Here is a 26,623-nt window from a genome sequence, read left to right as displayed (position 1 = left end):
AGGCTGAGTGGGCCCCGCAACAGCCAGTCACGGAATCAATCATTTGCATGATACAAATTTCTTGACCCCGCCGGGAATCGAACCCGGGTCTCCGGCGTGCAAGGCGAGCGCAGTGACCACTACGCCATGGGAGCGAATTTTCTACATTATTTCCTCTGCCATGCCGCCGTGCCGTGGTCGATAGGTAGGTATTTTTGTTTTGAAAATTGAAATGTTTCGCGAAAACTCAAGAGTGATCCAATTATGAAGTTCTATTTCAGGCTCCATAAGTCCAGGTATGTGCCTACATAAGAGCTAAAATAGAATTAAATTAAATATTGTCACAAATTATTAGTGACAGCGAAAATAATAGAATGATGTACCTACGACTTACGAGTAGATATGTACCTACATACGTTATAGGTATGTACCTAAATACGTTTTAGGTATGTACCAAATGTACCTACATACGTTATATGTATTACAAAAAAGTTGGCAGATAAGTAGGTACCAATTTTAAAAGAGCAAACTTCTTCGAAAACTCCCTCGAACTTGAAAACATAAACTTCTCTTTTGTTATTCTTCCAGAGTTTATTTTTCGGCATTTTAAAAGTAAGTATAGATACCTAACTAAGCTACGAAAGTAATTATTTTCTTTTCGTTTTTTTTTCGGGAGGCATTAAAACGCTTCGAAAAAACTTGATAAGTACCTACCCTACTTGAAATTCAAGTTTTCAAATTCAATGAAAAAGTTTCCCCGAGACGAAAATTGAAACGCAAATTTTTACTCTGACGTCACAGAGTCTACTGTCAGTCTATTATTTAGTAGTTATTAACTTTTTCCGGTCCGTTACCCTGAAATAAACACGCCACAAGAATTACCCGTGTATAGCAGTTGTAGCCATAAGAGGTAGAACCAAGCGGAGATACCTTGGGGGGTAGCACGGCTACCTTGTAAGATGTAAGCGCTAGGTCGCGGGTTTGATTACCGCCCGGGGCGGATTTCATCCTAAACAGATAAGGTTTGTTTTCACCACCGCTGGCTTTCTCCTATCCTGTCTTCCTTCTCTCTTCCCTTTTCGGGACGATAAGGCCTTAAGAGTTAGTTCTCTCTGTATCATAAAAAAAAAAATCGTCGAGTTAAAACAGAACTTACTTTGTTGAACTGGTGTTGTTATTCTTTTGTTAGGAACTACATAATTATGTACTATATTGCTGTAGCTTTACCCTTTTGTTAGGAACTTCTGAGCTGAAAGCTTCACACAACATGTACCTATACGGAGAAAGTAGATTTAGTCAAACAATGTGTACCTAATTCCAAGGAGAAAGAGCTTTGTACACTTTGTAGAGATTCTACCCCAGTGTAGATTAATACTAAAAGCTTTCAGAAAATTGTTCTACTGCAATTAGACGACATAAAGCTCTAAGCTCACAAGCTTTTTAGTGTATTATGAACGTAATGGCTTCCATAGCCATTAGTGTCTTGTAAGACCATTGTGCTTCGTGTTTTAAGATTGTGAGACGTTGGTTTAGTGGTTGGGAGACTTTGGTTAATGAAGGAAGGGACACGGGTTCAACCTCCGGACTTTGATACCCACTATAGTGCAGGTCACTGCTCCAGTCAAAAATAATATTCAATATAAAAGTTTGAAGGAAAAAACAACAAAACAAGGGCTTCGTTTGACGTCATCGGTACTTGAAACAGTGGCGTGTGGTGAAACAGTTTCTGCGTTTAGACTCGTGTGGTCTGTGTGGTATTAACATCCCGTAGTATCTTCTCCTTGAAATGTCGGATAAAAGACACAATGAAGTAACTACTCATTAACTATTTACTCAAAATGGTGCATGGTTTACACGTAGGTATTTTTTTTATTTTTAAAGAGGAACCTATTTTAAGGGGATCTCAATTTTTCGGCACTATCAGGGGCGGCCCCAGAGGGGTCATAACTCCTGCTCTGGTTGTTGGATTGAGCTCAAACTTGTACCAAAATACTACTATTTTAAATTTGACCCCTATGGAGCCGCCCCTGACAGTTCCGAAAAATTGAGATCCCTTTAAAATAGGTTCCCCTTGAAAATAAAGAAATACGTGTTTTAGGATTTTTCCGAATTCCAAACGGTTCTCGAGTATTCAGGGGTGGCAACGAACAAAATTTTTTCGATAGGTTTGTGATCAAATATCTCATTTTAAAAATCATGTTTCTGTGGGACGTATTGTCCCTTTGGGGGTGAAAGGGTTAAAATTAAAACTTGTCCTGGAGCTTTTGGAGATGCAAAGTTTTATAATGTACCTCCCGGAGCCCCCGGGGGTTGTACATACAATACCTAGAGAGGAGATTCAATATGGAAGCACGAGGCAGACAGCTGTTTAGAATCTCACTGGTGTAACTTTGCACTGTTTGTATTTCGCAAAACTTTGACGTCACAACATCTATTATCTTATATTATAAAAGCAAGATCCATTCACTTTTTCACATTTCATATTCACACACTGATCGCTCTATCTCCTGAACCACAACACCTAGAAAGCTGAAATTTGGTAGGAATATTTCTTTTGTGGTCTAGGTGAGCAATTAGAAAGGATTTTGCGAAAATCTAAACCGATCCTGAGATGTGATCAATTTTTGATCGCTAAAATCTCCACCATAAGGAATACACAGAGTGCAGAGACTGCGGGAGAGAAATGTTCCGCTCTCGACCAACATTTTGAGTTTCGTTTATGTTTTTAGTTTGATAACTATGCAGATGCAGCTAATAGGGAGCGCGCAGCGCGACCGTATTTTTTATTATCTTCTACATGTTCGGCCATGCCTTTTCTACAAGTTTGGCTATGCCTTGGGATGAACTAGCGGGATTCCGGAGCGAAGCGACGGAATTCAGCTATTCTTAATAAATAAATGAGACATTTTCACAAGGATTTACTCAGAATGATCTTTTGCATTTTGTAATTCTGACGCACCAGTTTCTTGAAATTCTTAATAAATAAATAAATGAGACATTTTCACGAGGATTTACTCAGAATGATCTTTTGCATTTTGTAATTCTGGCGCACCAGTTTCTTGTACAGCCTGTAAATTTTCTTTATTCGGCTGGTGTACATATCCCCGCCTTCCTCTTCACTACTCTCCCGACTAGACGCGGAATCGGATATGTCACCCCCGTCCAGGTGACGTAGCTTCTCTTTCAGTTTTCGATTCTCCGTGAAGACAGTGCTGTAGAGGGTGTACATGTCGGCGTAGTCTGTGTCCACCTTCTCTGGGTCTCCGGCCTCCAGCTGCCGAGCGGTCTTGAAAAAGATCTCCTTGACATGATCGTTCACATTGATATTGCCCGCGTCAGCTGCTCCCGCCGGCGATGGGACCCGCGCGGTCTGGTCGAGTCTCAGCTGGCTGTAGAACTTGCTGCATTGCTTCCGGAGCTTGCAGCTGCATAGGCGCCGTTGACGGAGGCAGGGCCGGCTGGAGGGGTGCTTGACGCAGGTGTGGAGGGAGCGAGGATGGCGCGTGTGCATGGTGTGGGTGCTGGAGCTGTGCAGACTGTCCTTGCCCATGGTGGAGAGTTTAGTGGATTAGGCGAGGGACTTTGAACGATAGGGAATTTAGGTACGGAAATTTTTTTTAAAAAACTATTCGATAATTTTTTCTATAACATCGTCCACAGGCAAAGGACGATCCCGTAACAAGCCAAGTCCACAAGACTAATCCCAAGTTCAGCTCTGTCCACAAGGGCAAGGAAGAGAATGGGCACCTTCAGGAATCGCAGGTGTTTATCACAAAGGGAGAAGGATTTGATGATGATGATGACAGCATGTATTTTGTGGGTGAGTACTTTTTACTTTCTATTACTGCAGTATAGCGCTATACTGTAATGAAAGTATTGCAATCGGTCCAAATTTTCAAAATCGGGAAATGGGTGGAAATATCCGTTTTGGGGTCCCCTGATAATGAAAGTTTGCAATCCGGTCCAAATGTTCAAAATCGGGAAATGGTTGGAAATATCCGTTTTGGGATCCCCTGATGTCAAAAAAGTGGTTTTTAGCCCATGGTCTGTACGTATGATGTATGTATATGTACGCATGTTTTTTTAAGCTAAATTCCCTTTAGGGAGAAGCTATTAATTTTTCGGTAAAGTCACCACTTTGGGTTGGGATTGAGTTTTTCTTCTTTCTTCTCCTTTTTCTTCTTTTTATTTTTCGCCTAATAATCAGGAGAGCGTGGGTTCAATCCCAGCCCAAGTCCCACTATCAGGTTGCTGCAGGTGATTAATGGGGGGTGCTCACAGTCCTGTGTATACCTGTATATACCTTTGCATTTTATTTTTAAAATTGGTTTGACCATTTTGGGGCATTTTCTCCTTTATTTCCTCTGCCATACCGCCGTCATTAATCATCAGCAAGGAGTTATCAGTTATACAACTGGTTTGATGCAGCTTTCCATCTATGTCTTAGTTGGGCGTGTCTTTTCATTTGGGCAAAAGAATCTCAGTTGACATCTTCCATAATTTGTGTTATGTATTTTAGGGGGGTCTTCCTCGTCGTTAATGGGTGGTATTTTTGTTCTTTTATGAAAATTCGAATGTTCCGCGAAAACTAGACTGACCCATTCATGAAGTTTTATTTTCGGGCTCCATATGCCCAGGTACGTGCCTACCTGCCTACATAGAGCCAAAATAGAATAAATATTGTCACAAATTATCAACGACAGGTACCTACCATTTGTCAGTAAGAAATTGAGAATGTTATTTTTGACTGGAGTAGTGACCTGCACTATAGTGGGTATCTTTGGAGTCCGGGGGTTGAACCCGCGTCCACTCCATCATTCACCAAAGTCTCCCAACCACTAAACCAGCGAAAATGATAGAAAGATGCACCTCCGACACGAGTAGCTACCTACATACGCTATATGTATTACAAAAAAAGTTGGCAGATAAGTAGGTACCAATTTTAAAAGAGCAAACTTCTTCGAAAACTCCCTCGAACTTGAAAACATAAACTTCTCTTTTGTTATTCTTCCAGAGTTTATTTTTCGGCATTTTAAAAGTAAGTAGATACCTAACTAAGCTACGAAAGTAATTATTTTCTTTTCGTTTTTTTTTCGGGAGGCATTAAAACGCTTCGAAAAAACTTGATAAGTACCTACCCTACTTGAAATTCAAGTTTTCAAATTCAATGAAAAAGTTACGCCGAGACGAAAATTGAAACGCAAATTTTTACTCTGACGTCACAGAGTCTACTGTCAGTCTATTATTTAGTAGTTATTAACTTTTTCCGGTCCGTTACCCTGAAATAAACACGCCACAAGAATTACCCGTGTATAGCAGTTGTAGCCATAAGAGGTAGAACCAAGCGGAGATACCTTGGGGGGTAGCACGGCTACCTTGTAAGATGTAAGCGCTAGGTCGCGGGTTTGATTACCGCCCGGGGCGGATTTCATCCTAAACAGATAAGGTTTGTTTTCACCACCGCTGGCTTTCTCCTATCCTGTCTTCCTTCTCTCTTCCCTTTTCGGGACGATAAGGCCTTAAGAGTTAGTTCTCTCTGTATCATAAAAAAAAAAATCGTCGAGTTAAAACAGAACTTACTTTGTTGAACTGGTGTTGTTATTCTTTTGTTAGGAACTACATAATTATGTACTATATTGCTGTAGCTTTACCCTTTTGTTAGGAACTTCTGAGCTGAAAGCTTCACACAACATGTACCTATACGGAGAAAGTAGATTTAGTCAAACAATGTGTACCTAATTCCAAGGAGAAAGAGCTTTGTACACTTTGTAGAGATTCTACCCCAGTGTAGATTAATAAGACTGTCTAGAACTCTTTTCTTTCTTCTTCATGTAGCTAATCTTCTTTCTTCTCCCGGTTCACAGCGCTCGTATCAGGCTGTAGCGTCGCGCTACTATTGGTAATAGCGCTAGGCGCGTACTCCTGGTACAAACTGCAGCACAACTCCAAGCTAGGCGCGGATGTCAAGTATCCTGCGTACAGTGTAGGAGGGGTGACGAAGAATGGTACTCCGCCTTCCAGTGGGGACCGGAGACTGGCACATTCCGCCCAGATGTACCACTATCAGCATCAGAAGCAGCAGATCCTGGCACTGGAGAAGTAAGTAACAAGGGCCTGAAAACGGCTACTTTCCGTGTGGCGTATATCTCTTAGTAGCGATGTCAAACTGTTTTGACTTAGCGGGGCAGAGCGCTACCGCGCTCCTTAACACCAGGACGTACGGAATTTCCCAAATTTCGTTGGGCGGAAGGGCTCACAATGTTAGACTCCTACAAGTATATAAAACCTTAAAAAAGAAAAAGAAATGTAAACAAAAAATCTAATAATAAAATAAATAAACGCCTGAGAACGTAGAATCAATCTTTAGTCCAAGCCAGCAGTGAGGCGAAAGAACGTTAAGCGCACCATTTCTCAGTGGATCATAGAGGTTATCCGTTGCGCGTGGTTGATATCTGGATGGGTGACCATGTAGGCAATCACGTAGCTGCTGGCTTTCCCTGGCCCCACTCAGGCTGGGTGAGTGGGATAGCTTGTCGCCAAATGGAGAGTAAAACGCCCGTAACCAAAAAACTTTAGCAGTTATACAGTGACGTTCAAGCCTTGTTATATAAACAATTGAGACGCCAGCCTAGTTAGCTTAGTTGGTAGTGCGTCTGCCCTGTAAGCGCTAGGCCGTGGATTCGATTCCCGCCCGGGGCGGATTTTATCCTCATGGGATAATGTTCGTTCTTGGAACGGCTGACTTTCTCCTATCCTGTCCAATAATAATAATAATATAATAATAATAATACTTCATATCTTCGTGTTTCACATAGCATTTAAAAATAAATAAATACACTCCTATTAGCATTTAAAAATAAGTAAATAAACTCCTATTTCCTCCTTTTCTCTCCAACCTAAATTAAAACCGCTAGTTTAAATCGATATTATTTAAAGTTTAATACTACCCATCCTTTGATTAAATTTTTATTTACGACGTCAATTATATTATTTATTTTGTATTCCCTTGAATCGGGGACTCAAAAAGTAATGATATCCCATAGAAAAACTTTGTGACCCGGGCCACAGAGTTTAAACTCGGTTTAAGTTTAACTCTCGGATTAAGCAATCTGGGAATCTGGTTGGTTGATTTTGAAGAATTTCAAAAATTTTACCCAATCACATTGTTTAAACCGGAGTTTAAAATCTCTTTGAGGAATCGGCACTTAGCGAATCAGATTACTTAATCCGAGAGTTAAACTTAAACCGAGTTTAAACTCTTATTCTGGAACCGGCGATTAGTACTCTGAACTATGGAATGCATCTGAACTATTTATTGAATTTATCTGCTAGAGTTTTTGTTGTGGTTGTTGCGAAGTGTGCAATCTCACTATATTTTCTGCGAAGTGTGCAGTCCTATCCCAGCAGGATAAACAAGGTATATTCTATTCTATTTTTGTTTACCATGAAACTGCTAGTTACCCTTGAAGTTGTAATTTCCGTAGGCGATGACGTCACATCAAATGTCCCGAGCAAAGCTCCCTCGCAGGCAACGCATTAATGTGTTTGTGCGCATATGTGTATGAAATACTGATTTTGCGCGCTACCTAACCCTACTGATCAGTCACTCACCCGTCTGTTCTCTACCGGTAGAGCAGCTCCGTCGCTTGCTGACATCCTGCACAATCTTCGTCCCATCCTCAGCCTCATAAATATTCAACACCGTGATTTGTTTCTCCGGTTCCTCACTCGCTTTCTCATCCGCGGGACACAGGTTCGAGTCTTTTGACTTTTTCGAGTGGTCGCCAATGTTGATGTAAACCGTCGCGCGTTTGATGTCGGGCGACGTTTTAGAACGGCCGAGGTGGAAGCTGGAGTCGAACGCTTTGAAATAGGTTCGGGAAGACTCGGGTCGACTCGGGAGCGTGTGACTAGAAGGTGGGACCTGGGGAAGAGGGTTGGTTTAATGAGAACCAAATTTTAAACACTGAATGAAGATAATGGGGCAAGGTTAGTACAATGGTAACGCGCTTGCTTGTCCTGCACAGGGTTCGATGACCAGCGACAACAATTTATACCAGCAATATTTGCAATGGCATCTCTCTTGTTCTCGTTTTTTTCCCCCCCAACATAAACCATTTTCATTTATATTTATTTGAACAAAGAAGCTTCGATTTAAAAATTCAAATTGCGGGCATATTTTTTTCTCTTCTTTTGTTGACCCAGCACCTGGGTAAATGGGAAGTATTGAGTCTTTTTTGCCCTTCTGATGAGGAACATACTATGGAAATTATGGAATGGACCTTTCAAACCGAGTGGTTTAGAGCACTGACTCTGAAGCTACAAGTGTTGGGTTTGAATCCCGGGCGGAGCGGAAAAAATTAGCTAATTTCTTTTATTACACAAATATTACCTGTGCAAGAGGACCAGTGGGTGTGGCCTCAAAGGGCGTGGCTTGACTAGTGGAAGGTAGGTAGGGGAGGGTGGTAGACTTCTGCAGAGGGCTGGACTCAGCAAAGGCATGTGAGTAGGCGGGGCTACCACTGGGGGCGGAGTCAGAACTTTCCACGCCCGTCAGCGAATCTTGCCATCGCTTTACCTGAAAACCAAGAAAAGAGAGAAGTGAGGCATTTTGGGGTTTTGGTTCAATAGATCAGTTCGGTTGAGAATTAACTCAAGCCAGGGGCAGGCGCGGGGATACCACCTTGAATCACCAGTACGCAACAGATCACTTAAGTTAAACGTTGAGCGTGGTTGGTATTCGAATAGGTGACCATCTGGACAATACCCACATTGTAATTATGATAGATAAAATAGGCCCAGCAGGTATACATGTTCAAAATGATCTAAAATTCAATAAAACGGCAAGGTGATTTTAACTCCTTTTGCTCTGAAGTTCCAATCCAATGTAATTCAGAAATCTGAAGGAAACAAACAAAAGTTTTAGAACGGCCGAGGTGGAAGCTGGAGTCGAACGCTTTGAAATAGGTTCGGGAAGACTCGGGTCGACTCGGGAGCGTGTGACTAGGAGGTGGGACCTGGGGAAGAGGGTTGGTTTGATGAGAACCAAATTTTAAACACTGAATGAAGATAAGGGGCAAGGTTAGTACAATGGTAACGCGCTTGCTTGTCCTGCACAGGGTTCGATGACCAGCGACAACAATTTATACCAGCAATATTTGCAATGGTATCTCTCTTGTTCTCGTTTTTTTTCCCAACATAAACCATTTTTATTTATATTTATTTGAACAAAGAAGCTTCGATTTAAAAATTCAAATTGCGGGCATATTTTTTTCTCTTCTTTTGTTGACCCAGCACTTGGGTAAATGGGAAGTATTGAGTCTTTTTTGCCCTTCTGATGAGGAACATACTATGGAATGGACCTTTCAAACCGAGTGGTTTAGAGCTCTGACTCTGAAGCTACAAGTGGTGGGTTTGAATCCTGGGCGGAGCGAGGGAAAAAAAATGAGCTAATTTCTTTTATTAGGTACACAAAAATTACCTGTGCAAGAGGACCAGTGGGTGTGGCCTCAAAGGGCGTGGCTTGACTAGTGGAAGGTAGGTAGGGGAGGGTGGTAGACTTCTGCAGAGGGCTGGCCTCAGCAAAGGCGTGTGAGTAGGCGGGGCTACCACTGGGGGCGGAGTCCTGCAGAGGGCTGGACTCAGCAAAGGCATGTGAGTAGGCGGGGCTACCACTGGGGGCGGAGTCAGAACTTTCCACGCCTGTCAGCGAATCTTGCCATCGCTTTACCTGGAAACCAAGAAAAGAGAAAAGTGAGGCATTTTGGGGTTTTGGTTCAATAGATCAGTTCGGTTGAGAATTAACTCAAGCCAGGGGCAGGCGCGGGGATACCACCTTGAATCACCAGTATGCAACAGATCACTTAAGTTGAAACGTTGCGCGTGGTTGGTATTCGAATAGGTGACCATCTAGACTTCTAGACAATACCCACATTGTAACTATGATAGGCAAAATAGGTCCAGCAGGTATACAAAAAAAATAGACCAAAATGATGATTTAAAATTCAAAATTATTTAAAATTCCGTAAAACGGCAAGGTGTTTTTGTTTTTAACTCCTTTTGCTCTGAAGTTCCAATCCAATGTAATTCAGAAATCTGAAGGAAACAAAGAAAGATCATCCTTTCCGAAAAGGCAGGTTAAACACAAGTTCTATTTTTGAATAAGAATTAATCTATTGTATACATAGGCAGAATGAAATTTCCATGTCCCTTCAGTATGAAAGAAGCAGAGATATAGTGAGAGTGATCATAATGATTATAATAATATTGAGAAGAGGAAATATCTGGCATTAAATTAACTATGAAGGTAAAGCGTGTTGTCAGTGGCGGAGCCTACTGCTCACCCTCTAATACTCTAACACCTATAGTATTCTTATGTAACTTGGAATGCAAAGTTGCTAGAATAGAAAATTTTAATTGAGAATTTATTCATTATAAATTGACAATTACTGGAGTGAATTATTATTGTTTTATTACTTGATGCACACGCCACTAAGGCGTAGGTATGTACAGAGCGTGAGTTATGCTTACGTCTGTAACTATTGGCAACACGCCCAGAAGTTCAAAAACAACAACAATAAATTGACAATTACTGGAGTGAATCATTATTGTTTTATTACTTGATGCACACGCCACTAAGGCGTAGGTATGTACAGAGCGTGAGTTACGCTTACGTCTGTAACTATTGGCAACATGCCCAGAAGTTCCAAAACAACAACAATGGCCACTCTTCTTTTTCCGTCACCATGTGATAGTATTATTATTCAATCTCAAATAATATTGTTACCGTTTACAGTCGAACCTGGATCAGAGAGGAAACGTTATTGGAGAGAAATACTTGTAGAGAATATGGCGTTCTCAAATCCGCCCATTTTTCAAGGGGAAACCTCCATTTTTATTTACATCTGGGGAAAAAAGTACATAAACATTAAAAAGGAGGAAATAACTGGCAAAGGATACCAACCTATTCGAAAAGAACTAAGAGGGGAAAAATGGCTTCTCCCTTGGAGTCTCTCTTCTCCAAGATTGACTGTGTTATTTTATAAAATTAAATCTGAGATAATCACAAGGTAGGTATAACAACAACAATGCCACTCTTCTTTTTCCGTCACCATGTGATAGTATTATTATTCAATCTCAAATAATATTGTTACAGTTTACAGTCGAACCTGGATCAGAGAGGAAACGTTATTGGAGAGAAATACTCGTAGAGAATATGGCGTTTTCAAATCCGCCCATTTTTCAAGGGAAAACCTCCATTTTAATTTACCTTTGGAAAAAGTATCTACAAAAACCTCAAAAAGGAGGAAAGAACTGGCAAAAGCTAGTCGAAAAGAAATAAGAGGGAAAAAAATGGCTTCTCCCTTGGAGTCTCTCTCTCCAGGATTGACTGTATTATTTTATCAAATTAAATCTGAGATAATCAGAAGTATAATTTTATTATTATTAACGTTTGTATAATTCTGAGTGTTAACGGAATAAATATAAACAACATTCTTTGACATTTTGGAGCGGGATTGAAAGAGAAAAATTGTGTGACATATTTTTGGACGTACATATTTTCTCTTTTTTTCACGCTTTTTCCGTTTGTTTAATTTGACGTGATTTGTATTTTTTGCTTTTTTTAGAGGTAGATTGGAAAGAGAGGGCTGGTGAGAAAGTGTGTGTGAAAGAGAGAAGGAGGAGGAGGAGGAGGAGGGGGAGGGGGAGGAAGATGGGATAAAAAGAGAACTAAGGGGGAATAGAAGTAGGACGAGGAGGAGGAGGAGGAGGAGGAGGAGGAGGAGGAGAGAGACATAAAATTTGTTACACATAATTATTTCATGTTGATGTCAAAGAGTGTTGAGATAAGAGAAGAGTGACATATTACAGTTCAATGCACTGAGGTGATAGAGTAGGTAAACAACATTGCATACCACATACCTACCTGGACACCAAAAATAACCAACGCCAACACCAAGATTATTCATCAATCATCATGATTTGTGGTGAAGCTGAGAGCCTCTTCACAATTTTCATGGATATCACAGCATTACTAAACGTAGAAACACTGCCCTCAAGTCACGCGAGCTCATGTAGAGTCAGAAGGATGTGATTTAAAGTTCTCCCATAATATAGTAGGTGATATCGTTCATGATTCGTAGAAGCTTAACCCATCCTTTGGGGCTGTCCAGAGGATCGTTCCTGATAGCTACACTGCCCTCACGCCATCGTCACGTGAGCTCATGTGACATCACGGGGAGTCATATCACGTAAGACAGATGTGTTTCAAAGTTCTCCCATAATATAGTGCCCTCATTTTGAACTACATCTTTCGGACTCCCCATAAGGTCACGTGACGTGACGTGATGGTAGTACGTTTCTACCTTAAGCCTTGGAGTGGGCTTTTTTACTTTCTATTACTACAGTTTAGCGGCTATACTGTAATGAAAGTATTGCAATCGGTCCAAATTTTCAAAATCGGGAAATGGGTGGAAATATCCGTTTTGGGGTCCCCTGATAATGAAAGTATTGCAATCGGTCCAAATTTTCAAAATCGGGAAATGGTTGGAAATATCCGTTTTGGGATCCCCTGATGTCAAAAAAGTGATTTTTATCGGTCCAAATGTTCAAAATCGGTGGTTGGAAATATCCGTTTTGGGATCCCCTGATGTCAAAAAAGTGATTTTTAGCCCATGGTCTGTACGTATGTATGTACGCAACATTCTCTGCAGAGCTCAGCTGATTGAAGCAGAATCATCGGATACGATGGGCACCTGAATCAATCACATCATGATTTGTGGTGAAGCTGAGAGCCTCTTCACAATTTTCATGGATATCACAGCATTACTAAACGTAGAAACACTGCCCTCAAGTCACGCGAGCTCATGTAGAGTCAGAAGGATGTGATTTAAAGTTCTCCCATAATATAGTAGGTGATATCGTTCATGATTCGTAGAAGCTTAACCCATCCTTTGGGGCTGTCCAGAGGATCGTTCCTGATAGCTACACTGCCCTCACGCCATCGTCACGTGAGCTCATGTGACATCACGGGGAGTCATATCACGTAAGAAAGATGTGAATCAAAGTTCTCCCATAATATAGTGCCCTCATTTTGAACTACATCTTTCGGACTCCCCATGAGGTCACGTGACGTGACGTGATGGTAGTACGTTTCTACCTTAAGCCTTGGAGTGGGCTTTTTTTTCATCAGAAGTAGAAGTCATAGTTGACTCTACACTCTTTTCACCCGGATAGGATATGAACCTGTGTCTTCCAAACAAGGAGTCTACTTCCGAACCGCTAGACATAGGACGTCACTATTGGCCATGGTAATGTTTTGTTCCATTATGCTCACGCGGTCACGTTCACTCATTACCGGCTCATGGACTCATAAACCTATATTTATAAGCTATAAAACCCGTCTATAAATTTATTATACCAACTATAACTGCCTATTATTATACCTAGCTATTATTATATTAGAGCTATTTATATTGTCCCCAAATGGAACCTAACGTGTGCTCATTACGTCAAGTCTACGTCCATATATGGCGAACACCTGATTTGGTGGTGTAAGGGGAAAGACCCCGGTTCTCGATTTGTAGGTTCAAATCCGGACGGAGGAGTTTTTTTCGTTCGCTTCTCCCTCCCCCACAAAATGTCATTAACTTAAAGGTTCAATTTTGGTACAAGATTTTTTCTTTTTTTTTACAATAATTGTAAAGGGTTTTCATTAAAGTGTCGGGGAAAAATTACCTCACCAAGTGAGTGTTTATGAGGAATTTATATATTATAACCTTTCTTTTTACTTTCTATTTTCAGATAACAAACTCTGTGGTGCAATGCTTAGCACGGTGGACTTTGAATCTAGAGATTGGTTCACATCGTTTTCTTTGGTTTTTGCGTTTTGTATCTGCTAATTTGACTGTTTTTCTGAGTATCCTGTGGTGGTGTAGTTCCTCAATCAAAAGATGAGAGTTCAAGCTTTAAAATGATGTGTATTACAACATTGCCGCATGCGTAGTTTTCCCGTAGTTAGCATCAGTTTCGATACTTTATAGCCACACGTCGTATTTAGGTAATAAAATAAAAGAATTAAAGTAAGTTAGATAGGGCGAGCGAGGGTGAGATTACCAGTAATTTAAGTAATTTATAGTTCAGTTTTACCAAAAAATTTGATTAAGTTAGAGACAGTTTACCAGTAAATTATGTCAGTTTGGGTTAGTTTTACAATTTTTTCTGATAAAGTTAAAAATTTGTGAGAAAATAGTAAAGCTATAATAAGTTCACATTATACCCAGATTTGCCAGTGTTTGTAAGTTACCTACCGTCTTGGTATTTTAGCCGACAGTTACTTTAGAAATTAACCTATAGAAATTTTTTTTACGGATCAAGTGTGAGATTTTTTGTCAGCATTTTTGCAAACACTTGTTGCATGTGTAAATTGTGATGTAAAATTTGCCAAACATATTTTTTGTCAATGCCAATGGTTTCAGAAACCATTCTGATTGTTTACTTTCGGTCAGATCGGAGCAGATTACCGATTTTTCCAATGTTCCATTCATTTTCTGAGCTAGAGGGACGGCCCGGACGTGCATCATCCTCAACATCATCACGACCGCCTTGGAAACGTTTGAACCACTCAAAAACTCGCATGCGTGATGAACAATTGTCCCCACACACTTGTTGTTACGAAGAAAGAGTTTCGGTATCGGCTTTCTCTAGAAATTTCACAACAATTTGTTGCTCCAAAATAAAAAAAAATACCTATAAAATTTCCGACGAAGTGAAAGGAAGGGGTCTTACAAATTCCAAGATAAATCCAAAACTAACTGGAGTACAAATATGTGATACCCCTCAATCAAAAGATGAGAGTTCAAGCTTTAAAATGATGTGTATTACAACATTGCCGCATGCGTAGTTTTCCCGTAGTTAGCATCAGTCTCGATACTTTATAGCCACACCTCGTATTTAGGTATTAAAATTAAAGAATTAAAGTAAGTTAGATAGGGCGAGCGAGGTTCAGATTACCAGTAATTTAAGTCAGTTATGGTTATGGTTCAGTTTTACCAAAAAATTTGATTAGGTGAGTTAGAGACAGTTTACCAGTAAATTATGTCAGTTTGGGTTGGTTTTACAATTTTTTCTGATAAAGTGAAAAATTTGTGAGAAAATAGTAAAGCTATAATAAGTTCACATTACACCCAGATTTGCCAGTGTTTGTAAGTTACCTACCGTCTTGGTATTTTATCCGAAAGTTACTTTAGAAATTAACCTATAGAAATTAAGTCATAGGGGTAAGTACACCAATTACTGGCCACTTTTTAAGGGTGAAAGGAACACTATAAAAAAATAATAATAATAATAAATAAAAAATTAAAAAAATATGACAGAAATATTTCGTGGAATGGGCCCCGGTTATGAAGGTAGTCGATATAGCATTACGACCCGTCTACCCATGTGGCAAATATTTGGTGCGCTTACCCTATTATTAGATAATGAAAAAATATCTACATATTGATTGATAATTTTACTGCGGTCATTCCGAAATCTTATGATTAAATAAATTATTCCATAGATACAGAACTCTTTTAGACCTTGAAATTTGGATGAAAACCCTATTGGTAGCCAAAACTATGTAAAAACATAAGTCTATACAAGTTATCTTCTTCTTTTTTTACCCTATATTTGAACCCCAAATCTCATTATTTCAAAACTCTCAAAATATTTCATTGGTATCATTCCGAAATCTTATGATTAAATAAATTATTCCATAGATACAGAACTCTTTTAGACCTTGAAATTTGGATGAAAACCCTATTGGTAACCAAAACTATGTAAAAACACAAGTCTATACAAGTTATCTTCTTCTTTTTTACCCTATATTTGAACCCCAAATCTCATTATTTCAAAACTCTCAAGATATTTCATTGGTACCTAATCAAATTCTATCAACATTTGAAATTAAGCAACGTTGAGCGAGTCAAGTAACAGGACAGGACGGAACTCACCTCCGTAAATAATAGAGTTATGCTATTCATAAAGGCCCCGAAATCGAGTATGACATAAAGAAAACAAATTTTCTTAATACGAACAACACAAAATTCTGATTGAAACATAAAGAAATACCCGGATCTAACCAACGGTAGAAATAAATAAAGTAACGTAAGAAGGTTATAGATACGCAATTAATACAGTAGGTACCTATAGTTAATAACAAAATTAGGGACATTTCAGGCTCAGATGGATTAATAAAAAATAACATTAACTGGAAAAAATAACAAATGATAAAACCAATAGCTCTTTGCAAAGGTGTTAATTGTTAACCGACTAGCACAATACACACAATTTAAAATATTCCTGCACAAATTTTATGAGAAATTAATATTTTTTTCTCCTCTTTTTCATTTTTTTACTTCATTTATACACTACATTACTCGAATAAAAAACACAAAATAATTCGGAATAAACACATTCGGCCATTGTTAAACCTGCGGTTCATTACACTTGACTTGCAATCCACAGACCGGTGGGTTCGACGTGCCTACGGTTGCTGAAGAAAGGTGTTGACACTTTTCTGCGAGCTACTCTTGATAAGATTATCGATACCATGTTTGAGCACATGTATTTGTTCATCCACCTCGTTTAGACAGGATTTGAGACTCGACAGCTCCTGGAAATGAGAGTATTTGACTATGTACAAAATGAAGACATTAATCTAAAAATCCATCTGGAATCGAGATCTTGGATCAACACTAATAAGAAAAAGCTAATAAAGAAGAGTGATTGCACTGATTACGGAGCCTTATAAGTCCGAAATCGAAGAGAAAACAGAATAAGGCTTTCTGGGACCATAAGACCTTACTTAGATAATACGGTTCCCACTATCAAACCTCTTGAAAATAAAACTGAGCATCAAAAATCTTGCTCGAATACCTATATTACTTTCCTTCCAGTAGGATAAGGAAATAAAAACCAATATTTTTTCAGTCCTTAAAAGGCTTGTTAAGGTAACAGGCTGTTGGGGGCTAAAAAGGTTGGTAAAACCCACTATAATGGTTTGAGGACGGTTATGGTGCAATCCTCCTACCTAAAGTGCAGAGTTAGATTTTCACTTACTTTGAACAGTCGAGTGTTAGGTGGTACGGACGGGGGTCTTCTCCTCGGCTGCTCATCATCCTCTGTGGTGGTATTGAGAGAATCTTCTGATGACTCTGTGGACTTGCTGGAACTTCGTACCTCTGTGCTCAGGTTGATAGATACCTAAGAAAATAATTAACATCTAGTAAAAAAAAAAATCTGGTGTGAACATCAAACGACTTTCCTCATCCTATTGAATGATGCTTGTTTTGGGTGTTCTTGTTCTTATAGCCAAACTTTTACAATATCTCTAACCGTTTAGTCGGTATAGCTGAAAAACGCCCAAAAACGGTCAAAAACCGCCAAAAAGCGGTCAAAATACCGCCAACCGCAGCAACCATCTCATCCGTTCAGGATAAAATCCGCGCCGGGCGGAGATCGAACCCGCGGCCCAGTATTTACAAGCCATACGCCCAACTAAGCTAACTCAGCTTTTAGTTAAAACTATAAAACATTTTAACATTATCCTTACCCGTTTCATATTAGGCGTGGTTTTGGACAGACTCAGACCATAGTTAGGTCTCATACTCCGCACTTCAGTTTGCACACCACTAATATCAGTCTGCACAGGACTGTCTTTCAGGACCGGAGCCTCTGCTTCAGGATCTGCAATGATTTGGGGGTTCCAGGCATCTGCCACCTGGTCGTTGGAAGACTGATCGTTATCTTTGGAAGAATCAGCCAAGCTTTGGTGATCTTTGGAAGATAGATCGCCCAAACTTTGGTCAGCTTTCGATAGTTCGTCGGCCAAACTTTGGTAGTTTCTTTTATAGATCAGACTTCGGTAAGGTTTAGAGAGGTCGTCAGCTAGACTCTGATAGTTTCTAGCTGGTTGGTCGGCTAGGCATTGGTGGTTTCTAGCTGGTGCGTCGGCTAGACTTTGGTGAGGTCTAGCTGGCTGGTCGGCTAGGCTTTGGTGAGTTCTGGAAGATGATTTATCCCGGGGTGGTGGCACGGGATAGGAAGCCACGTGAACTTTGGCTGATCCTGGAGAGAAGAAAAAGTGTGAATAAACAACATTCTTTGACATTTTGGAGCGGGATTGAAAGAGAAAAATTGTGTGACATATTTTTGGACGTACATATTTTCTCTTTTTTCACGCTTTTTCCGTTTGTTTAATTCGACGTGATTTGTATTTTTTGCTTTTTTTAGAGGTAGATTGGAAAGAGAGGGCTGGTGAGAAAGTGTGTGTGAAAGAGAGAAAGAGAGGAGGAGGAGGAGGAGGAAGAGGAGGAGGAGGAGGAGGAGGAGGAGGAGGAGGAGGAGGAGGAGGAGGAGGAGGAGGAGGAGGAGGAGGAGGAGGAGGAGGAGGAGGAGGAGGAGGAGGAGGAGGAGGAGGAGGAGGAGGAGGAGGAGGAGGAGGAGGAGGAGGAGGAGGAGGAGGAGGAGGAGGAGGAGGAGGAGGAGGAGGAGGAGGAGGAGGAGGAGGAGGAAGAGGAGGAGGAGGAGGAGGAGGAGGAGGAGGAGGAGGAAGATGGGATAAAAGAGAACTAAAGGGGAATAGAAGTAGGAGGAGGAGGAAGAGGAAGAGAGACATAAAATTTGTTCCACATATTTAATGTTGATGTCAAAGAGTGTTGAGATAAGAGAAGAGTGACATACTACAGTTCAATGCACTGAGGTGATAGAGTAGGTAAACAACATTGCATACCACATACCTACCTGGACACCAAAAATAACCAACGCCAACACCAAGATTATTCATCAATCATCATGATTTGTGGTGAAGCTGAGAGCCTCTTCACAATTTCCATGGATATCACAGCATTACTAAACGTAGAAACACTGCCCTCAAGTCACGTCAGCTCACGTGGAGTCAGAAGGATGTGATTTAAAGTTCTCCCATAATATAGTAGGTGATATCGTTCATGATTCATAGAAGCAACTCTTTCAAGGGCGGTGGTTAATGTACTGACCACCTTTTTAGAGCGCAGTAGGGGCAGATATTTTCAAGATTGTGGAACCTTTCAGAGAGCTCTAGCGAAATTTTGATAAACTACTAGCAAAGTTACTGATTATTTCAATTTTACGTAGAGAACAAAACCCCTCTCTAAAACTGGTGGTCAATGAACTAACCACTGCGCTGGAAAGGGATCGGATGTATGCATTTCTCCTGCCCCTACAACGCACAAATAAGGTGGTTAGTAAACTAACCACCGCCCTTGAAATGTGAAAGAAAGTGTTTGGGGCTGTCCAGAGGATCATTCATGATAGCTACACTGCCCTCACGCCATCGTCACGTGAGCTCATGTGACATCACGGGGAGTCATATCACGTAAGAAAGATGTGTTTCAAAGTTCTCCTATAATATAGTGCCCTCATTTTGAACCACATCTTTCGGACTCCCCATAAGGTCATGTGACGTGACGTGATGGTAGTACGTTTCTACCTTAAGCCTTGGAGTGGGCTTTTTTTTTAATCAGAAGTAGAAGTCATAGTTGACTCTATTTCACCCGGATAGGATATGAACCCGTGTCTTCCAAACAAGGAGTCTACTTCCGAACCGCTAGACATAGGACGTCACTATTGGCCATGGTAATGTATTGTTCCATTATGCTCACGCGGTCACGTTCACTCATTACCGGCTCATGGACTCATAACCCTATATCTATAAGCTATAAAACCCGTCTATAAATTAATTATACCAACTATAACTGCCTATTATTATATTAGAGCTATTTATATTGTCCCCAAATGGAACCTAACGTGTGCTCATTACGTCAAGTCTACATCCATATAGGGCAAACACCTGATTTGGTGGTGTAAGGGGAAAGACCCCGGTTCTCGATTTGTAGGTTCAAATCCGGACGGAGGAGTTTTTTTCGTTCGCTTCCCCCTCCCCCACAAAATGTCATTAACTTAAAGGTTCAATTTTGGTACAAGATTTTTTCTTTTTTTTTTTTACAATTGTAAAGGGTTTTCATTAAAGTGTCGGGGAAAAATTACCTCACCAAGTGAGTGTTTATGAGGAATTTACATATTATAACCTTTTTTTTTTTCAGATAACAAACTCTGTGGTGCAAAGCTTAGCACGGTGGACTTTGAATCTAGAGGTCTCAGTTCATCTTGATAGGAACTCCGCCGGGTATTACAGCAAGACTTGCTCCCCCCACTTGTACAATCACCAAGGAGCTCGGTATCCTATGGAATAAAACACAAAGTTCATGTTATAATGCATGTTAACATCAATATTGAACAGCACTCTCAGTTCATCTTGATAGGAACTCCGCCGGGTATTACAGCAAGACTTGCTCCCCCCACTTGTACAATCACCAAGGAGCTCGGTATCCTATGGAATAAAACACAAAGTTCATGTTATAATGCATGTTAACATCAATATTGAACAGCACTCTCAGTTCATCTTGATAGGAACTCCGCCGGGTATTACAGCAAGACTTGCTCCCCCCACTTGTACAATCACCAAGGAGCTCGGTATCCTATGGAATAAAACACAAAGTTCATGTTATAATGCATGTTAACATCAATATTGAACAGCACTCTCAGTTCATCTTGATAGGAACTCCGCCGGGTATTACAGCAAGACTTGCTCCCCCCACTTGTACAATCACCAAGGAGCTCGGTATCCTATGGAATAAAACACAAAGTTCATGTTATAATGCATGTTAACATCAATATTGAACAGCACTCTCAGTTCATCTTGATAGGAACTCCGCCGGGTATTACAGCAAGACTTGCTCCCCCCACTTGTACAATCACCAAGGAGCTCGGTATCCTATGGAATAAAACACAAAGTTCATGTTATAATGCATGTTAACATCAATATTGAACAGCACTCTCAGTTCATCTTGATAGGAACTCCGCCGGGTATTACAGCAAGACTTGCTCCCCCCACTTGTACAATCACCAAGGAGCTCGGTATCCTATGGAATAAAACACAAAGTTCATGTTATAATGCATGTTAACATCAATATTGAACAGCACTCTCAGTTCATCTTGATAGGAACTCCGCCGGGTATTACAGCAAGACTTGCTCCCCCCACTTGTACAATCACCAAGGAGCTCGGTATCCTATGGAATAAAACACAAAGTTCATGTTATAATGCATGTTAACATCAATATTGAACAGCACTCTCAGTTCATCTTGATAGGAACTCCGCCGGGTATTACAGCAAGACTTGCTCCCCCCACTTGTACAATCACCAAGGAGCTCGGTATCCTATGGAATAAAACACAAAGTTCATGTTATAATGCATGTTAACATCAATATTGAACAGCACTCTCAGTTCATCTTGATAGGAACTCCGCCGGGTATTACAGCAAGACTTGCTCCCCCCACTTGTACAATCACCAAGGAGCTCGGTATCCTATGGAATAAAACACAAAGTTCATGTTATAATGCATGTTAACATCAATATTGAACAGCACTCTCAGTTCATCTTGATAGGAACTCCGCCGGGTATTACAGCAAGACTTGCTCCCCCCACTTGTACAATCACCAAGGAGCTCGGTATCCTATGGAATAAAACACAAAGTTCATGTTATAATGCATGTTAACATCAATATTGAACAGCACTCTCAGTTCATCTTGATAGGAACTCCGCCGGGTATTACAGCAAGACTTGCTCCCCCCACTTGTACAATCACCAAGGAGCTCGGTATCCTATGGAATAAAACACAAAGTTCATGTTATAATGCATGTTAACATCAATATTGAACAGCACTCTCAGTTCATCTTGATAGGAACTCCGCCGGGTATTACAGCAAGACTTGCTTCCCCCACTTGTACAATCACCAAGGAGCTCGGTATCCTATGGAATAAAACACAAAGTTCATGTTATAATGCATGTTAACATCAATAATTGAACAGCACTCTCAGTTCATCTTGATAGGAACTCCGCCTTGTATTACAGCTAGACTTGCTCCCCCTACTTGTACAATCACCGAGGAGCTCGGTATCCTATGGAATAAAACACAAAGTTCATGTTATAATGCATAAATAATGAACATTTTAACTTATTACAGTAGCCAGGCTAGTTAGCTTGGAAGGTAGCACCTATACCTTGCAAGCCCTAGTTACGTCTTCGATTCCCGCACGGGGCGAACTTTATCTCACATACATAAGGTTCGTTCTCAAAACGGATGACTTTTTGCTATCCTGTCTTTTTTCACCTCGCTTTCTAACTTCAACAGTTTCAAGTGTATCTAAAATAGCAGAAGGCTCCCGGCTCCGTTGTGGACACACTGATGCGAGGTTTTTGGCGGGTTTCGATGGTCTAGGCTAGGGACTCTAGGGTCGAGACTAGGGTCAATTGTCCATGGTCTTCACCTCGCTTTCTAACTTCAACAGTTTCAAGTGTATCTAAAATAGCAGAAGGCTCCCGGCTCCGTTGTGGACACACTGATGCGAGGGTTTTGGCGGGTTTCGATGGTCTAGTATAGGGACTCTAGGGTCGAGACTAGGGTCAATGGTCTATGGTTTATGGTCCCCGTTGTGGACAAGCAAGGTTATTCCTTGGGAAAAATGCACGCTTCAAGGCCTTGTAGAGAATTCCTCTTCAGCGCCTTATGTTTCCTCCTTAATATTGCATACTCTTCCGCCCAACCACTAATGTATCCTATATGCTCACCTGTAAGGAGCTGCGCCTAGATCCCATGCTATCCTCATGAGGTCCCACATGTAGAGAATTCCTCTTCAGCGCCTTATGTTTCCGCTCGTTGTCCTTAATGTTGCGGATGTACTGTTTCACCTTTGACTCCACGTGGTCGTATTTGTTACGCCGCCGCACGCTGCAAATGCTGTTCGAACTGTACGACCTTTGAAATCCTGTGGGAAGAGAGGAGTGAAAGGAAACGTGTTATGTGAAGTTAATTAATTAAGATGAGTTTTTTTTATGAGCTAGCAATGTTATGTTCCTCCGCGATAGTAGAGCCGAAAGTACGCTGAACTGAATACACTAGTTCCTAATCCCGATATACCACTGAAGTTAAGCAAAGTTGGTCGTGGTTAGTATCCGGATGGGTGACCATCAGGGCAATCCGGACCCACTCAGGCTGGGTGAGGTTAATGTGAGGAAGACGTTAGCTTGTCGTCGAATGGAGGGGAAAATCTCTGCCACTAAAACCCTTAGCAGTTTTAACATCCCCCCCCCTTCTTCTTCCTAGCCTTTTCCAACTTTAATTTATTAGGGTCGGCGTTTCCTGTCAGTCTCTTCCGGGCAGCTCTACGTTTAACATCTATCAAAGAAAAACACTGTGTGTCCCAGAACAGTCCCAAATATATTTTCTCTCACGGAAACAGCATAGTGTTCGTTTTTAATCATAGCCTACAGCCTACAGTGTATAAATAAGGTATACTCTCAAGAATATGTAAGAAGGTATACGTATTTGTTACGCCGCCGCACGCTGCAAATGCTGTTCGAACTGTACGACCTTTGAAATCCTGTGGGAAGAGAGGAGTGAAAGGAAACGAGTTATGTGAGGTTACTTAAGATGAGTTTTTTTTTATGGGCTAACAAAGTTATGTTCTTTCGCGATAGTAGAGCCGAAAGTACGCTGAACTGAATACACTAGTTCCTAATCCCGATGGACCACTGAAGGTAAGCAAAGTTGCACGTGGTTATCCGGATGGGTGCCCATCAGGGCAATCACGTTCTGCTGGCTTTGCCGGTCCCACTCAGGCTGGGTGAGGTTAATGTGAGGAAGACGTTAGCTTGTCGTCGAATGGAGGGTAAATTCTCTGCCACTGAAACCCTTAGCTGTTATACAGAGTACAGTGACATAAACCATCCATCAGATAAAACTAAAAGTTATGTGTGTCCGGAACAGTCCCAAATATATTTTCTCTCACGGAAACAATTAGTGTTTATTTTTAATAATAGTCTACAGTGTATAAATAAGGTATACTCTCGAGAATACGTAAGAAGGTACCTATCTACCTATACGTCTTGATCCACACTAGGAGGAAGCTGTCTCACCTTGATAACACTGTTATGGTATGTCATTGATATTTACCGATATGGTGATATGAATAAAACAATTCACATCAAATAACATGACATATGATATGAATAAAATAACATAACATTTGATCATACGAATAAAATAATTCACATGATATTTGATACACGGATGATGGGATGACTGACTCTGTTTATCTAATTTCTAATATATAAAAATGAAAATTTGTTTGTTTATGTGTTTGTGTGTGTGTTCGAACTTTATGCCTGGCCAAACCGCTCATCATATTTCCCTAAAGTTGAATCCAAATACAAAAGTTGGATTCGTAGGAAAGACATGAAGACATCAAATGGTAATGTGAAAAGATCCTCACACATTACATGATATTTAATCGTTTTCATCATAAGCGGTCCCCGCTTTTCCGTGAGATAAAATTGAATCCAATTCTGCATCAATGGTTTTCTGAGGGTGAAATTCTTTTTCCTAAAGAGTTGGACTTGAACAAATGGATCTTCGAATTTGGACCCTATTGAATTTCCAAATCTATGGGAGTGTGAATTGTGAACGTGAGATCCTCAGTAAGTCTATATGTATCTCGTAATCTCAAGGTTCTAAATTTCTGATCGTGGAAACGGGCTGAATTTCAGCGTAATCAGAGATTGATCAGAACTTTATAAGTTATACCACTTGGATGCCTCTAGATATCTTTAAAGAGGCTGGATATCAGTTTTATTTTATTTATTATTATTATTTTTTTTTTTAACATTTATCCTTTAAATCACTACATGAGTTATACATTGGGCTGCTTAGTGATTTGGTCTGGTTTCGTTGTATAACTCATGTAGTGATTCAAAGGATAAATGTTAAAAAATAAATAAATAAATAAATAAAATAATTATTGTTACAATCCTACATACAATTCATAAAAAAAAAACTTTCAAAAAGGTATAAGTCTTGATCCACACTAGGAGGAAGCTGTGTCACCTTGATAACACTGTTATGGTATGTCATTGATATTTACCGATATGGTGATATGAATAAAACAATTCACATCAAAATAACATGACATTTGATATGAAGAAAACAACAAAGTGAAATAATTCACATCAAACATGATATTTGATACACGGATAACGGGATGACTGATTCTGTTTATAATTTAATTTATTAATCTGTTGTTAGTTGTTAGTTTTGCTACATAATGAAATTGATGACACATATAATATTGATACATGGATCTGATTTCCATTGGTTTTCTAAAAGATAAAATGTGCATATTCTCCTAAAGCTGAATCCAAATACATAGAGAAGTCTGTAGTACTAAAGAAATTGGATTTGTAGGACAGACGGGGCACGGTTAGTCCAGTGGTAACGCGACATCAAATGGTAAACTGAAGATCCACTCACATTACATGAGCAAGAGATAAATAAAAATAAAGCACAAATATATTAATAATAATAATTTTAATCATAAGTGCAGATTTTTCCGTGAGCTAATAACATTGAGTTCATTTCAATGATAGACATAGGTTCAAAATCCATAATTGATTCCATCGATCTTCAGAGGCTGAAATTCTTTTTCCTAAAGAGTTGGACAAATAGATCTTCGAATTCGGACCCTATTGAATTTTCAAATCTCTGTGGAAGTGTGAATGTGAAATTCGAAGCTTCTCTTAAGGTGTGTTAGAACGTGAGATTTTGAGTAACATATCTTCTCTCAAGGTTCTCTTTGTCTGATCATGAAAACGGGCTGAATTTCAGCGTAATCAGAGATTGATTAGAACTTTATAACTCTTGGAAGCCTCTAGATATCTCTAAACAGGCTAATGGATATGAGGATATCAAATCTCACGTGGAAAAATCTTGGCAAGCCAAACAAAATTTAAATTAAGAGAAATACGAGCCTTATGGTTACATAAGTAAGTTGTTTTCGTCGCATTGGAAACTAAGATGAGGCCTCTCAGAAATCACACTTGGATAGTCGAATAGGATATTAATATGAAGTCACTAAGAATTCACACTTGGAAAGAGGCACACCTTTGAGAATAAGGTATCAAAATTGGTGAGAATAAGGAAAATTAAAGTTGTTTTTGTCCCACAGAATCAGAAATATGAAACTAGTGAGAAAAATCACATTTGGACACGAATACAGACACACCTTTGAAGAAGCAAGAAGCAAATATTGGTGAACACCTTTGAGAATAAGGTATCAAAATTGGTGAGAATAAGGAAAATCAAAGTTGTTTTTGTCCCACAGAATCAGAAATATGAAACTAGTGAGAAAAATCACATTTGGACACGAATACAAACACACCTTTGAAGAAGCAAGAAGCAAATATTGGTGAGAATAAGGAAACACGAAATGATACTTAATAAGGAAATTGAAATTGGGAAAGCCAAGAGTACCGTCACAAGGCTGAGAACTGAGAGAACTCCACAGTACAAGAACAACGTCGAAAAAATTTCAACTCTGTCAGAAATTGAACCCAGGACTCCGGAGAGCAAGACTGCTTGTCATTGCGATGACTTTGAAATTCAAAGTAAGGCGAAAAGTCTGTAGATTGCAAAATGAAATTCTAAAGAAGAAAAAAGGAAATCTCAAAGT

The 26,623-nt window shown here is 40.0% G+C and overlaps 4 protein-coding genes and 1 long non-coding RNA gene across 7 annotated transcripts in view; 1 reads left to right on the top strand and 4 right to left on the bottom strand.

Moving 5' to 3' along the window:
* Nucleotides 1–3,643: 3,643 nt before the first annotated feature.
* On the top strand, nt 3,644–6,103 carry LOC103513523 (neural proliferation differentiation and control protein 1). Its single transcript, XM_017445854.2, has 2 exons — nt 3,644–3,799; nt 5,844–6,103. Exons 1-2 carry the CDS (start codon nt 3,787–3,789, stop codon nt 6,080–6,082), a joined length of 252 nt encoding a protein of 83 aa, XP_017301343.1. The 5' UTR covers nt 3,644–3,786; the 3' UTR covers nt 6,083–6,103.
* Nucleotides 6,104–7,662: 1,559 nt separating this feature from the next.
* On the bottom strand, nt 7,663–8,577 carry LOC103513517. Its single transcript, XM_017445853.2, has 2 exons — nt 8,372–8,577; nt 7,663–7,903 (listed from the first exon to the last, which is right to left on the bottom strand). The coding sequence occupies exons 1-2, from the start codon at nt 8,479–8,481 to the stop codon at nt 7,675–7,677; spliced, it is 339 nt and encodes a 112-aa protein (XP_017301342.1). The 5' UTR covers nt 8,482–8,577; the 3' UTR covers nt 7,663–7,674.
* Nucleotides 8,578–8,921: 344 nt separating this feature from the next.
* On the bottom strand, nt 8,922–9,588 carry LOC113469188. The gene is made up of 2 exons (XR_003392684.1): nt 9,461–9,588; nt 8,922–8,996 (listed from the first exon to the last, which is right to left on the bottom strand). It is a non-coding gene; the product is annotated as an uncharacterized LOC113469188 (long non-coding RNA).
* A 6,500-nt stretch (nt 9,589–16,088) lies between these two features.
* Nucleotides 16,089–21,462, bottom strand: LOC103513522. Its single transcript, XM_008478358.2, has 8 exons — nt 21,418–21,462; nt 21,122–21,277; nt 20,826–20,981; nt 20,530–20,685; nt 20,112–20,241; nt 17,573–18,087; nt 17,080–17,223; nt 16,089–16,633 (listed from the first exon to the last, which is right to left on the bottom strand). The coding sequence occupies exons 1-8, from the start codon at nt 21,460–21,462 to the stop codon at nt 16,505–16,507; spliced, it is 1,431 nt and encodes a 476-aa protein (XP_008476580.1). The 3' UTR covers nt 16,089–16,504.
* LOC103513520 overlaps nt 20,163–26,623 on the bottom strand; it is a 38,476-nt gene continuing 32,015 nt past the window's right edge. For all 3 annotated transcript variants that reach the window (XM_026826691.1, XM_017445851.2, XM_026826690.1), the window contains 2 exons: nt 22,689–22,885; nt 20,163–21,721 (listed from right to left, as the gene is read on the bottom strand). In XM_026826691.1, the coding sequence (XP_026682492.1) occupies nt 21,554–21,721; nt 22,689–22,885 (365 nt within the window). In that variant the 3' untranslated portion in view covers nt 20,163–21,553. The remainder of the gene's footprint in view (nt 21,722–22,688; nt 22,886–26,623) is intronic.

Source organism: Diaphorina citri, unplaced genomic scaffold, assembly GCF_000475195.1.
Source record: "Diaphorina citri unplaced genomic scaffold, Diaci psyllid genome assembly version 1.1 scaffold981, whole genome shotgun sequence".
Taxonomy (NCBI): domain Eukaryota; kingdom Metazoa; phylum Arthropoda; class Insecta; order Hemiptera; family Psyllidae; genus Diaphorina; species Diaphorina citri.
The sequence above is the reverse complement of the archived record's forward strand: the minus strand, read 5'-3'. Positions and strand labels throughout refer to the sequence as shown.